Source organism: Anopheles bellator, chromosome 1 (assembly GCF_943735745.2).
Source record: "Anopheles bellator chromosome 1, idAnoBellAS_SP24_06.2, whole genome shotgun sequence".
NCBI classification, from domain to species: Eukaryota; Metazoa; Arthropoda; class Insecta; order Diptera; family Culicidae; genus Anopheles; species Anopheles bellator.
In genome coordinates this window covers 26,651,182-26,664,532 of record NC_071285.1, presented here as the reverse complement: position 1 = coordinate 26,664,532, position 13,351 = coordinate 26,651,182, and the positions used below count along the sequence as shown (strand labels likewise).

Here is a 13,351-nt window from a genome sequence, read left to right as displayed (position 1 = left end):
CAGGGATGTAAATAGTTCGTGCAATGCGGAACAATTGAATTCAATCCAAATTTAAAACGTACGTTTAAATGAAGACGCGAAATAGTTGTTTTAATTCAATGCGTAAAGGTATTTTTTAAACCTGTTCATGAAAATTGAGCATACAGAACACTGCTGAACACTGTGATACTAAACGAGACACTGAGACACGCGAGCAACAATGTGTGTCAACTGTGTGTTTGTTGCATTTGTATCAATAGCTTTATGAAGGCGATCTCCAATGTAAATGAAACCCGCGATGTTAGGCATCCTTCATCACTGAATTAGTTAACCGTTTAGGTAATTTATGAATGTTACACACTAAGGGACCAGGCAAGCAGCACACTCAAGCCGTGACTCATTACACGAGCCACATCACCGCATCGGCTTGCCTGTAGAGTCCTGGGGTCCGTAATGGAATTTGCTAAAATCATCAATCAGATTTTTTTCTTCCATTTCGCCACCCGCCAGGCGTGTGGAGGCGTTCGTCTGGCGGTGCAGCGCCCGAGGCCGCCGCTGGCGTGAGCTAAACAATCAGCAACAGTGATCAGAACTGTGTGCACTGACAATGTCTTGTAGGCGTCAGGCTAATCCCATCTTCCAGGCACTCGAAAAGTGCGGCAAGTACCGGCCGGATACGTGCAGGTTTCGAATCGAAACTACGCTCTCCGACCATCTCGGATCTTCGACCCTACTCGCCCCCCTCGGGTCGGGAAGCTGGGTGATGCACAGCTTCTAACCAGTATTAGCAACGAAAAACAGTCATCTGGCTTGACAGCCTGCAGCAGACGAGCGGACAGGCTGCATAGATGTTGCTGCGCGATCGCAGATTAAAACACCTACGGTCCTGGTAATCAGACGCTAACGTTTACTTACTTCAGTGGCTACCCGTGAGGCTACGATGGGACTTTTCTTCTGTAATATGATATCATTAGCAGTGTAGTTAGCTGTAGCCGAGTTGCCTTCTCGCGAGCAGCACTAATCGGACGGTTTTGACATTCGCGCGGGAAGACTTACCGGGGTCTAATGTGTGCAAATCAATAATTGTTACCCGGCTGCAGGGCGAAGAATGTGCTGATTGCTTAGTGTGGTTACAGATTACATGACATGGAGGGTCACGAATGAATCACGTATTCAGATATTCGCACCCCTGAAGACACTATTCCCACGTCTACAAGAGATTGAAACTATTGAATACAATCAGACCAAGAGTTCTTGGAAGTTACATGATCACGAAGTAAACCACTTTGATCTGCTGGAAATACGTACAGTTTATGCTCTGTCTAATAACGCTTTTCCCACATCTCAGACCCTTGAACTAGTTGCAAACAATGCTTCTCAATAAAAGTTGTACATACACGGTATGTCTTTTAAAAAGTATTTAAATTTAAAAATTCAAACATGCCGCCATATCTATTAGTTAGTAGTATAGTTTGAAAGGTACGTTCTTCCTCTTTCGGACGCATCCGATTTCATGCAAATCGCCTGACAGATCAACAGGTTATTCACGTTTATGTGTCAGTAGGTTCGGTAGCCGTGCTACAGACGCACGAGAATCGCTGGAATGTCGTCTTAAACTAATCCTTTCAAAGTCAATTTGAGACAGTCTGTATTCAGGTCATACTCGTAATTTTTTTAACAATATTCATTTCAGTACTTCCAAAACGTACAAACGAAAAGTGGGAATCTGAGCAATTATAATAAAACAAATGTATCACTTTATCCAAAATGATTGTAAATAAATTTGATTTTTAAGATATCTCGATAAAATTGAAATAATAAAATAATGAATCGAATAAATCGAGCTTCAGAAACGCAAAGCCGCACCAGTAGCACTGTGAGTGATATAACGCGTCACTCCTGCAGTTGACGCAAAACGGTGCCATTCCCGGGGTCTCGCGTGCGGCGCATTCCGTGGACGAAAGTAACGCTATCGGCCAATTACAAGTGCTTCGAAAACGCCCTGTTTTGCTACCGTCAATCAAACGAACAAAACGGCGTTGGTACGGCGTCTTTTGGGCGAAACATTGCGCGCTGCGCCGTAAAGTACGCAACGTCCAGCAACTGGAGAGAAAATCGAGTTTTGTTCTTCGGAAGCAGGGCAGGCTCGCGCTCAAGAGCTTGCCAAGGGGCATGAAATGAAATGGAACAGGTTCCGAAAAAAATAGACTTCGCAGCCACCAGCAACAATATGGGGATGACTTTCACTCGACACCCGACGAAATCGCAAATTCGTAAACACTCGCAGCGAGAAGGCTCGCTTCGAACGTTTTAATGGTAACACGCATAAGGGAAGCTAAATTGTGTTAACGAAGGCCAACGAAAGTGGTGCAGCAAGTCCTCCAAGCTGTCCAACTTATTCCATACAATATTTCCATACTTATTCCTTAATGAAGATTTTGCAAATGTGAAAACTCGGTAAAAAAAAATCGAGAACGGTACTACCACAAAATGTAACAAACATGTACATTTGGAAACGGTGTCGTCTTATGTTGTATTTGATTTTTGGCCAAATCCTGAAACTTACACCCTTTTCATATAAATTGGTCTCTCCATCATTGTATCGTATATAAAGGGAACAATTGACAATTGATTGCCGAAAAGCGACTTAATCAGACGCTAGGCAAAACTAAGATTAAATGTATGACATTTTAAACGTAAAGGTTTGTGATAAAGCAAAAAAGAAGAAAACAGCAATTAGAAGATATTGGACACTACAATTTTTTTAACATTACGACAATTTTTTTTGTATAAAAAGCCGAACCACATTCATTATCTAGACTCAGAAACAAATGTACCAATAATGGTGTCGACATTTCGTTCACCTAAAACCCATCTTCGTCCTTCGTTCGCCATTTGTTTGTTGAAAAACACCTATCACTTCTTGTTTCATCAAATTCACTCACCGGTGTGTATTCGTTGATGGGCCTTCAAGTGCGAACTTTTGGTGTACACCTTCGTGCATCCTGAAAACATGATCAGAAAAAAACGAATTTATTGAATTTGAAAACTAAAAAAAAAATATTTCATCACATTCGCCGACACAATTCCAATCAATTGACGAATTAAGAAATAGCAAGGAAAAATCCGATCAATAATGGCGAACTTTTCATAAGCTCTATTGTTTCCGAGTTCAGGCACTAGGACAGGGATGGCCAGGGGTTCGGAAACAGTGTATGACACTCATCGATTTGTCGACGATGCTGTACGGCGTCACAGCGGCAACACTTTCCACAAGCCACCACCTAACTAGCCGATCAGACCGCTTGGAGCACATTCTGAACGGATAAAACTCAGTATCAGTAGCAGAGCCCAACTGTTTCCCATTACACCTGGAGGAGACTTGTACATGTGCTCCATGGTGCTCCCTGGTACTCCCTGGTGCTCGCCCCGCAAATGAAAAGCACCTCAAGTGGTTGATTTAGAGTCTGAAAGGGCTGAAGCGCATTGTGAGCGGCAGCGGCCAGTCTAAACGGAGTAAATTGCGCGCGAAAGAAGAAACCGAAGGAGCCCGTTTTCTCCCATCTTAATAAGGAGTAGCCGTCCGCGGCCCGGGGGCAAAGCTGTCGAAGCGCCTCGATCGCTCGATGACAACTTTTTTCAGCAAAGAATCCAGTTGCTCATAACTTGATTGCAGCGCCCTCGATCGCGTGGCACCTCTGCTCGATTGTTAAAGACAGACAGGAGTTAGACGTAGAGAGATGAAATGCATGTTGACGTTGGCTGTAAAAGCCGTTTCGATGCAGAATTAAATGGCGATCGAGAAAAAAAGGAAAAATCAACAAGCCTGGCGTATGATACCGGCGTCGCCAACGGTGCCTGTGGACGAACGAATTATTAAACATTATTACGTGATAGATCTTGATTAACAATTATACACTTCACAGAGCTGCAGCTGAATGGGCAGTAAGGCAAACAATTACCGGCGCCGGTAAACACGGTTTATTGGCGTAAGTGCGTAAAGGCCTCACCTCAACGCAACCACGATCCGGCCAGTTGAGCATTGATATGTCCCTAGTCGATTCTATATTGCCTGGTTTGTCGTTCATTTATTTAATTAGAGAAAGTATTTACGCACTTCGTTAGCGGCACCGGTAGGGCCGTGCCAATAGGAAACGAAAGCCCATGAAAAAATGTCGTTGGTCCTACCTCGACAGTGTGTCGACCCACATTAGAACTTCTGGCTTGACTGACTGGCTTTGCGCTTCATTGATTGTGAATAGGTAAAAGGCTACGCACACGCAGACTGATGCTGATGGCAGCCGAAGAAAATCTTACGAAAAAAAAAAGAATAATCATAAAGCGGCTCATAAAACGAAAAACATAGTGCATAGGGGCATACCATAGTGGAGTGTTAAAGTAATATTTTTTTCTAACAAAAATAATGGTCAAATAAGTTACAGTTTGTTAAAACCGTAACCCTGAGAGTTTAAGGACATTGGGACAATCGAAGGGACTCCGGCGAAAAACTCAAACTTAAAAATACTAATGTTCAGAAGACATTTGAATTTGAGTTAGCGAAACTACCAATAACCAGTTTTTTTCCAGAAAACCTTCGATTAAGAAAAAGTATTAAACAAGATCGTGTGATTGAAATTATACTTTATACTTAAGTAATACTTACAAATCACAATTGAGAATGTGTAGGTACAAGGATATTTGGATCAAAAGGCAATCAATATACTGGCTTCGTATTGGCTCCCATTTGTGTCCTTCGCCTGGCATAGTCAAGGACAGGTGCACTGATAATCGCCCATGAACTAAGGACACTTCACCCAGCACTGAGAGTGTATGTGTAAAGAGTGTGTAAAGCTTTGGGAGTCGGTGCGACTTGTGAAATAACATTTTAAAATAACTTGCAATCGATAGGATGGCCAAAATTGAGCCAATTATTCCACCGGGGAATTTGGAGTTAACTTTTAGAATTCGACTTTGCGTTTTAGATTCGATCTGGTTGAGCGCTTCATAACCTAGTAGTTTTTTCTTATTACCGTCATTAGGGAAACTCAACTTATTTATGAAATATAACATAATCTGATGTCATAAAGCTATGTGAATTGTGTTCAACATCCCCGTTGATTGAACCCGAGTACAGCACGCGAAAGTCGCAATATTAATCACTGAATGTACTCTGGTCACTAAACAAATTTGACTCTTAGTTACGGGTTCTTTTCATTGGGCTGCTTCACATTGCCTCTTGAGTCCTTTGACTCTATACTTTTGGAATCATTTTTACACGCTAAGCTAATTAAGGACGAAGAAAGTACCGATCAATCATCACAAAAGTAAGTCGAACAACCCACTGCAATACTGACCATCAAGACGTATTCCAGTTTCATCCAACTTAACCTCGACACTCGACGCTGTCCGGTGAAAAACAACAAATTGAATGAGTCGTGTAACTGTTCGCAATAACAAGTGTTCGTAGTAGCCAAGTGCACCCCTCCTACAGGGAAATTCGTGGTCTCGGCATCGGGAGGCACTTCGAATATGGAAGGTTCACACCCAACACCGAAACGCCACCGATATGGTCCGCCGTGGACCGTCGCTCCATCTCTAACGTGACTGTTTGAGGAGGAATGAAGATAATTATCGTTTCCATAAAGCAGTGCGCGCCGGCGTGGAGATTTTCACCACTGGCCCCCCCGGCCAACCTGATCTGTTTCGGAAACGGTAACACCTATATAACATCATAATCAGGTAGGAAGATAATTGAACACCGCGCCAATGTCTTAATTGTATCGCTGCGCAGCGTTTTCTTTTCGTGTCTGGTGACGTCTATGAAGGGCCAGTGGCAATCAATGCTGGTCTACCCGATAGGATCGTGTGAAACGCCTCCGATCGTGCCTCGCGAAGGCAATTGCAAACCATTTTTCTCACATTCCCAGCCCTGGACCCCGTTTATGGATTTACAGCCGTGTGACATTTGTACACTGCTGGGCCGTGCGCATGAAGATTCGAAGTTGTCGGTAATCTGGCCTGTGGATCTTCCGCAGCCCATATTGCGAAACTGTCTCCAAGTCGCTCTGGCTGACCAGGCTCTGAATTCAAACATCATGACAAAACTTGGGCCCAAATTTGACGGCCGGCACCGTGACAGAGAGCGACACATTTAAGGGGCAAAACGAGGAAGCTCCACGTCACGCTCTCTTAATTGGTCGCGCTGCTTGGGGATAAATCGACGTTCGATGGAAGTCTTCGGTTTTAGAACGAGCCCGTCTTGTTGGCGACTGGCCACTGGAAACTGGCCGAAAGCGTACTTGGTATGGGCGATTTAATTAGCGTGGTTGTGGGCCCATTAGGGTAGTGAATCTTACTCCGAAGTTGGTAGTTACTCCGACTTGAGTCACCTCCCTTGCCGTGATTGTGCCGAGGCTGATAGGGACACAAGCAAACATAGGTTGACCCCAACTCCTATATTTTACGATTTATTCTTGCTAAAATACCACCTGCTTGGTTGTGTAACGTCAGAAAAATATGCTTTTCTGATATTTGCACATGGTTTTTGCAAATGGAGTTGAATAATGTCAAAAAACAACTTGAAAAAAGGGTTAAAAATCCATGTGTTTTCTATGAAAAAAACTGGCTTCATAATTCCTGGCTATAAGCTGCATTCTCAGCCACTTCCCTGATCGACTGTTGATCGGATGCCATAATTTTCGAATTGAACATAGAATTTTCCAATTTCGAATGAATCCATAATTGAACTTCCAAAGAATCAGGAAGTTCACTTCAAAAAGTAGAGACGGATGCTGTATTTCATTCAACACCACAAACGTCAGGTCTTGTGGGCCGATTTGACCCCTTCCCAATATTAAATTCTAGTTCAGACGAAGTATACAGAAAGTAGCAATAATAATAACCAAACATGTGACCTGAGAAGTAGTTGGATCAACTAAAGTAGTTTGGTCCACCGTTGCGACTCCAGCAATCCCGTAGCCAGCCAGCCAGGGTGGGGGACTGCAGGAATCGTCTCCTACTACTTACCGATAAAATCACAGTGGTGTATCCTCCGTTTCTCCAGCTCGGGATTGTTGCGTCGATTGTAGCGGCCCGCAATGTGCTTTACCATAGTCGCACTGCTCAGCACACTACTGAGGCTGTGCACCGCTGACGTTGTCCGTTTCGAGCCGGAACCACGGTTGCCACCGCCGCCATTCGCCATCGACGCCTTGCTGGCAGCACTTCTGCCGGCCACTGCCCGTCCACCACTTTCGTCGGACCGACTTCCGCGTGCGTAACCAACGTGCGTACTGCCCCCAACGTCCCCTGCCGTGGCTACTAGATCCGGTGCACTTGGATTTGGCTGCGGCCCGTTGGATTCTGGCTGCGTCAGGGACGAGTGGTGCAGCTGATGAAGCTGGATCGTCGGAGGAACGATAACCGACGGGCCAAGGCCCAGGATGCTCTCCTGCCCATGATGGTGGAGATGATTTTGAGGAATGGCTAGCTGCTGCTGCTGCTGCTGCTGCTGCTGCTGGTACGGAGGAGGCGGAGTCCTCCGAGATGGATTCTGTGATGGATAAGGCAGACAACACCGTAAGCGACTAGCGTTCGAGGAGCTGAGTTCGGAAGAACTAACCTGCAAAGTGTTGCCGGGGCTTCCGGGGTCCGAGTTGGGTGGCGTCAGCGGTGGCACGTACATTAGCCTCGAGAGCGGAGCAGGGCACATGGACGCACACTGCGACGGCATGTACTTGCAGTGGTGATACATCTGGTTGGCCGTCGCCTGGTTCAAGGAGACGCTCCGCGGCGCTTGGTGCTGCGGCGGTTGCCAGTGGCCAGGGGGTTGCCAATTGTTGTTGTGATTCACGTGCAAGTATTGCGGGTGTTGCTGGTGCTGGTGCTGCTGTTGTTGCTGCTGCTGATGTTGTTGCTCGGCGTGCAAATGATGCTGGGGATGGCAGAGCAGCTGGTGCTCCTGAGTCAGCGTGTGTTGATGAAGAGGCTGCTGCTGAAGCTGCTGCGGCTGGGGGTGGTGGCGTTGCGGAGAGAGGCTGGTGTGGTGCCGTGGGCTACCGCCACCGTCGGCCGTCTCCACCATGTACCCGTTCGGGGTTTGCTGAGGCTGACCGTGAACTATGCAGCTGCTGGGGGATGCAGACAAGTTTTGGGTGTAGCTCGGAACATGCTGTTGGAGGAAATTATTGCTTCCATTGTTGTTGCTGCCGTTGATGGCGGCGGCCGCGGCGGCGGTGGCGGAAAGGTTACAGGAGGCATCAGCGTGCATGATGGTTTGGTGAACACTAGCGTTGCTGCTGCTGCTGATGGTGTTGTTGTTGTTCCGGTGAAGGCTTTGCACTAGAAGGTAGCTCTTTTCGGTTTTGATCTCTAACGGACTGAGCAATGGCGAGGACAGGGGCTCTAGGAGCGCTTCGTCGGCCGCTTCCATCTTGACCTGGGGCGTACCGTTCATACTGCCCAGCATGATGGCATTCTCGGGGTCAATGTTTTGTATCGAACTGGTGATGTCCTCCCACAGCGGTGGCCGCAGAAAGGAGTCGTCCGTGTCCGGGCACAACATATCCCGACTTTTGTGGCCTGCCGGGCAACCAGAAGCGGTAAGTATCGGATTAGCCACATAGAGGGAAAGTAAAAGTGATCTCAAATAGACTGAATGAGCTGATCGTAATACAACAGGCACTGCCTGTAAATGTCCTATCTTTCAGCAAAAGCGATCAAAAGTGAAAATTAAATTAGGTCAACTGGTGTCTGGTGACTCTACGTTCTCGTTATATCGACTCTACCAGCTTAGCAACATGAGTCGTTTTCAATGTCGGGTTGTTTGAACCATGCTTCTCGGACCAAATTTTAAACCAACCCTTAAAACGCTTCGCTTTTTCAAGGCAATACGTCTTGTCAAAACTTCAGAGTCTTATCAAAAATTTCGGACTTCAGTCAAAAATGTTCATACACAGTCGCGGAATTCTGTGTAAGTTCATTCTTACATTGTCCAGACTTTTTGCAACTCCGAATCGTCTTCGTAAGTCTGTACGATTGGGTAAGACTCCGAACGATTTGACAAGACGTTATTTTAGAAAATTATGATAAAACTACAAACCAAGAAGCAAAACAATGTATTGATGTCAAGCTGCACTAAGCAAGTAGTTCGATTATTAAGTAAAACTATTCCGTGAGTTATTGTCGTTCGATAAATTTAGAAAATCCAATGTAAAAAGATATTTATAAGCCCCCCAGGACAGGATCTGCACCGATCACTTACCGATAAACAGCTCTTTGCCATACTGTTCGTAACTTAGACCGGCGTAAGTAGACAGGCCGGAGGACGGCACGGGCGAGTTTGGTTCAGGGTGATGCTGCGTGCTGGGCACAACATCCAGTTCGAGGTTAGATTCCAATTTTTGCAGACGCCCCATCAGCTCATTCCGAAATTCAAGTTCCGCTGACTGCAAGTGATGTAGAGTGAAAGGATGCAGCAAAACTTAATCAACGTAAATCAAAATATGGTAAATAAAATGTTCGACTCTGCCAAACCGTTACGCTTCGCTCGAAGCGTAACGAACGCCAACTTTGCCACAACACGTCACGCCAAACCGCAAAGATCAAGATCACAAATCGGCACCACGTGGTGTTGGCAGAGCAAGAGCAAATAGGTCAAGGATTAAAAACGCAGCAACCACGGCGTAACTGCGGGTAATTACTATGGTTCCTACACCGATGGCTCCGTGTGGCTGCCGTAAAACTTGAACTCGACCAACGGTGGCGATACGTCGTGGAGCCCCCAAACAACCATTACACCCTTTGGCGCTGCAAGATGCCCAGTATTACACTATTGACCATTAAATGTTCTACAATTCTTCGAATGGGACTGATTTCTACAGTGCAAATTTGGGTGTTTCTAGAAGGCACTTCTGCGAAGAATCCTAGAGTACGAGCGTCAGCTACTGGGTGTCCGCTGGTGGAGTAGGAATTTCAAGGCTGAAGAATTTCAGGTCGCTCGCCTTACCGTGCTGTCCCTGCACGGCCGGGGCAGAAAGTCATAAACTGTGGACGTATGTAGTGCCCGCTGAAGGCTTACGCCGTTGAGCTTAGAGCTAGAGCATCAGCTAGATTTGGGACATATAAGCATTGGTAGCTCCCTGTACCCTGCTAACTCCCAAAAGCATGTGGCTAAGGTACAGCAGCCCGGAATGGAACGGTAGGCAGACATTTGCCCAGAATGAGGTCACCGAGTCAGCACCACACACAGCTACACAGAATATTGATCGACCGGTTGAATAGCCCCGGTTGGGCCGGCGAAGTGGCGACGTGTGGCGTTTGGGAGTGTGGAGGGATTATTCATTGAGAGTGTTCTTACCCAGAACGGCGTGACAGTTGACCTAACCTAAAAACAACGCACAGAATATTACGCTTATGTTTTCGCAGGCCCCAACCAAGATGGGGATCACCCGATCCGGCGGCTGGAGCTATGTATAATGCCATCGGAATGCCGGGCCAGGCGCGATGCTTTGTGATCGTCGGCTGCCCATGAATACACACTGATCCGCTTGACCGGTGCGCCAAATCTGTATCTGCATAAAGTACACCAACAACCCCAGCACCCGAGGTCAAAAGCAGCCCAGGGCACAGTGGACAAATACTTTAGAACATACACACATTAGTGATAGAAATAATAGAGACACCTCCGTGTGTGCGATCTATTGGAATTGAATAGATCTTTATACCTATGGCCTTGGTATCTCGGTGGCCGTCGTATGAAACGCGGACCTAAATTTATTGCTTCGCTCACTCGGGCCTCCAGTTTAACCAGTTCCACCGAATCTGATCTGATTTTATCGTACCCCGGCACAGCACATCGCATTAAATGCGTGAGGCTCAGCAGTCAGCCAGAGGGAACTTTACTCAACGGTAAGTTTCTTCCAAGACCCTGCAAACTAACTTTTTTATAAAATTTCAGCTTAGGACGACTTCTGTGCGGAGTCCCAAAAAGACCCTGCACGGTGTGCAAAGAATAAAATTGATGTTTTTTGCCTACTATAAAAAATGCTACAAAGTATCTTATAAAGACAGATTGTGAACGAAGGCGTAACATGAAACGGAGAGAAATAGGATTAAGTTTAATTTTTGGTGTATGTTCTTCATGTACGTTTGCATCTTATCTGATGTACAGGACCAACTATAAGCACTTGAATGCACCGGGTATTAACATATTGGAGGATCGTGTGGATCGTTCGGATCAAATCGTCTCACCACATGACAGCATACGGTATCCACAGAATGTAATCCTCCACTGAACAGTGGGGAGTTTTCGTACAATTGGCCTACCAAAAATGTCTTAGAGGATTATGGATACGATGGGACTTGTGGGTTCCTTTGGCGGCTTACTTTATGTAACAAAGTTTTTCTAACAATGACAAACATAGAAATAAGCATAATTATATGAAATTATATATGACCATACTATAAATCAAATTATAAGAAAAAATTTTATTAAAATTTGTTTGAACAAGTATAATGAACAACCATAAATAAATTATCCAAACTTTGATTAAATAAGACGTAGAAAAATAGAAAAATAATTGTAATAACTTGAGCAGAAGCGGCTCCACCGTTTGTTTGTCTTTTCTTTTTTCGGTGTACTTTTAAAATCTACAATTTATAATCCGATTAATGAAGCTAATCTTTGATCAAAAAATGTCTGAGAAAATATTCCACTTTTACAAACTTTTACACCATCAAACATGAATTAATTGATGTAAGTAAATAATTGAAATAGATGTATTTAAAAGTAATATAACACACGAACATAATGAATGTATCATTACAACGAGTGAGCGAGTAGCGAGCCTTAATACATTTTATAATGGACTTGCTATTAAAAGGCTGTAAATATATTACAAAAGTAATTCAACACTGGAAACGCCAACCAACGATCTTCAATTAATTTTGACCATGATAGCTAATGGTCGATTATTCGCTGAATGTATATTTTTAAACTCCTTAAAGTAAGAAATGAAACAATTTGACAACAATCATTGTTCGATGAAAGAAACTCGACGATTAATGATCAATCAAAAAAACCAATCAACAATTATATTCTTATACGAAAAAAGTCCCTTAACGATAAAGTCCAACCAAACCCCGATTCCCGATCGATGCTGTTTCTATAGCTTTCTTCCTTTTCTTATCGCCGGCTCCAACAGCTGAGCGATCTTGGCCTTTACCAGAGAAAATGTGAATCTCCGTTTCTTTCTGTAACAGTGTGTTTTGCGGGCGAAATTACCGACTGCTGTATCAACGGAGCTTCTATAGCTTTGGAAAGAGCGAATCCCATGAGGACGGATCAAGCACTGCTTCGTGCGAAATAGGAAAGGATACCCGGTTTAAAACCACTATTTTTGACATTGGACATCATTGGCCAACAGGATTAACAAAATAGAAATAGGATTAACAAAATAATTATTTGCTTTTAACAATCACGTCTGCTTACATTCAAACATGGTTTTGCCCTGGTACACTATAAACCATTAACCAAAGCATTGTTTCACGGCTGTTTCGCCTACCTGCCCCAGACACAGAACGGCCGGCAGTGCCAATGAGTTTAAAGAAAAGCTGCTTTTATGCTGAGACGATACGCTGAATGATTCGACTGGCCACCTCGGCGCACGCTACGCCTCGCGGCCGCAGCGAGGTCAGACAAACAAATTGATTGTCAATTTAATTAAACCTACCGAGTAAACGTCCCAAATACCGATCCTGGGAGCCTGGACGACGGTAACGATCTCGGTTTCATAAATCCGGAACCATTACTCATAGGCCCTCATGGGCCTTACTACGGGCCTTAGCATGGGCCTTAGATCGGTGGAAAGTAATATGTATGTAACACTGCAGCGTTCAATTCGCACCGCGCACCTCCTCGTCACCCACCGCCACCCGTCGCACGCCGCGCATGGTCCAACGCGCTATGTTGTCTTGTTTGATCCGTACATATTTTCAATTATTGAGCACCACGAGAGCGCACCAGACCTGTAGTTTAGTCAAAGGGCAAACATAGCTTCGTTTGTGTGCCGTTTTTCCCTCCCCACCCGTTGCTTTTCTTCTCCTTTTAGTAGTTTCGCAACGCCGCGAGCGCGATCGATGTTGCGGAGTCTTCGCCATCGGTGGTGGCCGGTTTCTTGAGCGGTCCTTCGGTTTCTTCTTTCGCTAACTTGTTTGCTTTACGATAAAATATGTTTACCCTGATACTAGTTGCGCTCATTGCGCGCTCCTCCATGCCGGCCATCCACCGGCATGGCCGCGGTACCCCATGTGATGCACATGCTTCGCGCTTCGTGGAGGGACCCGCCAGTGAAATACGTCCATTGTTGATTTG

General features: G+C 45.2%; 1 protein-coding gene across 1 annotated transcript in view; it reads right to left on the bottom strand.

The window, feature by feature from the left end:
* The window catches only part of LOC131215336 (dendritic arbor reduction protein 1-like), a 45,210-nt gene that overhangs the window by 6,710 nt on the left and 25,149 nt on the right, over positions 1 to 13,351 (bottom strand). Inside the window, 8 exon segments of the mRNA XM_058209724.1 lie at positions 2,925 to 2,984; positions 7,006 to 7,531; positions 7,601 to 7,747; positions 7,901 to 8,105; positions 8,266 to 8,303; positions 8,306 to 8,559; positions 8,766 to 8,768; positions 9,242 to 9,425. Coding sequence (XP_058065707.1) covers positions 2,925 to 2,984; positions 7,006 to 7,531; positions 7,601 to 7,747; positions 7,901 to 8,105; positions 8,266 to 8,303; positions 8,306 to 8,559; positions 8,766 to 8,768; positions 9,242 to 9,425 — 1,417 coding nt within the window.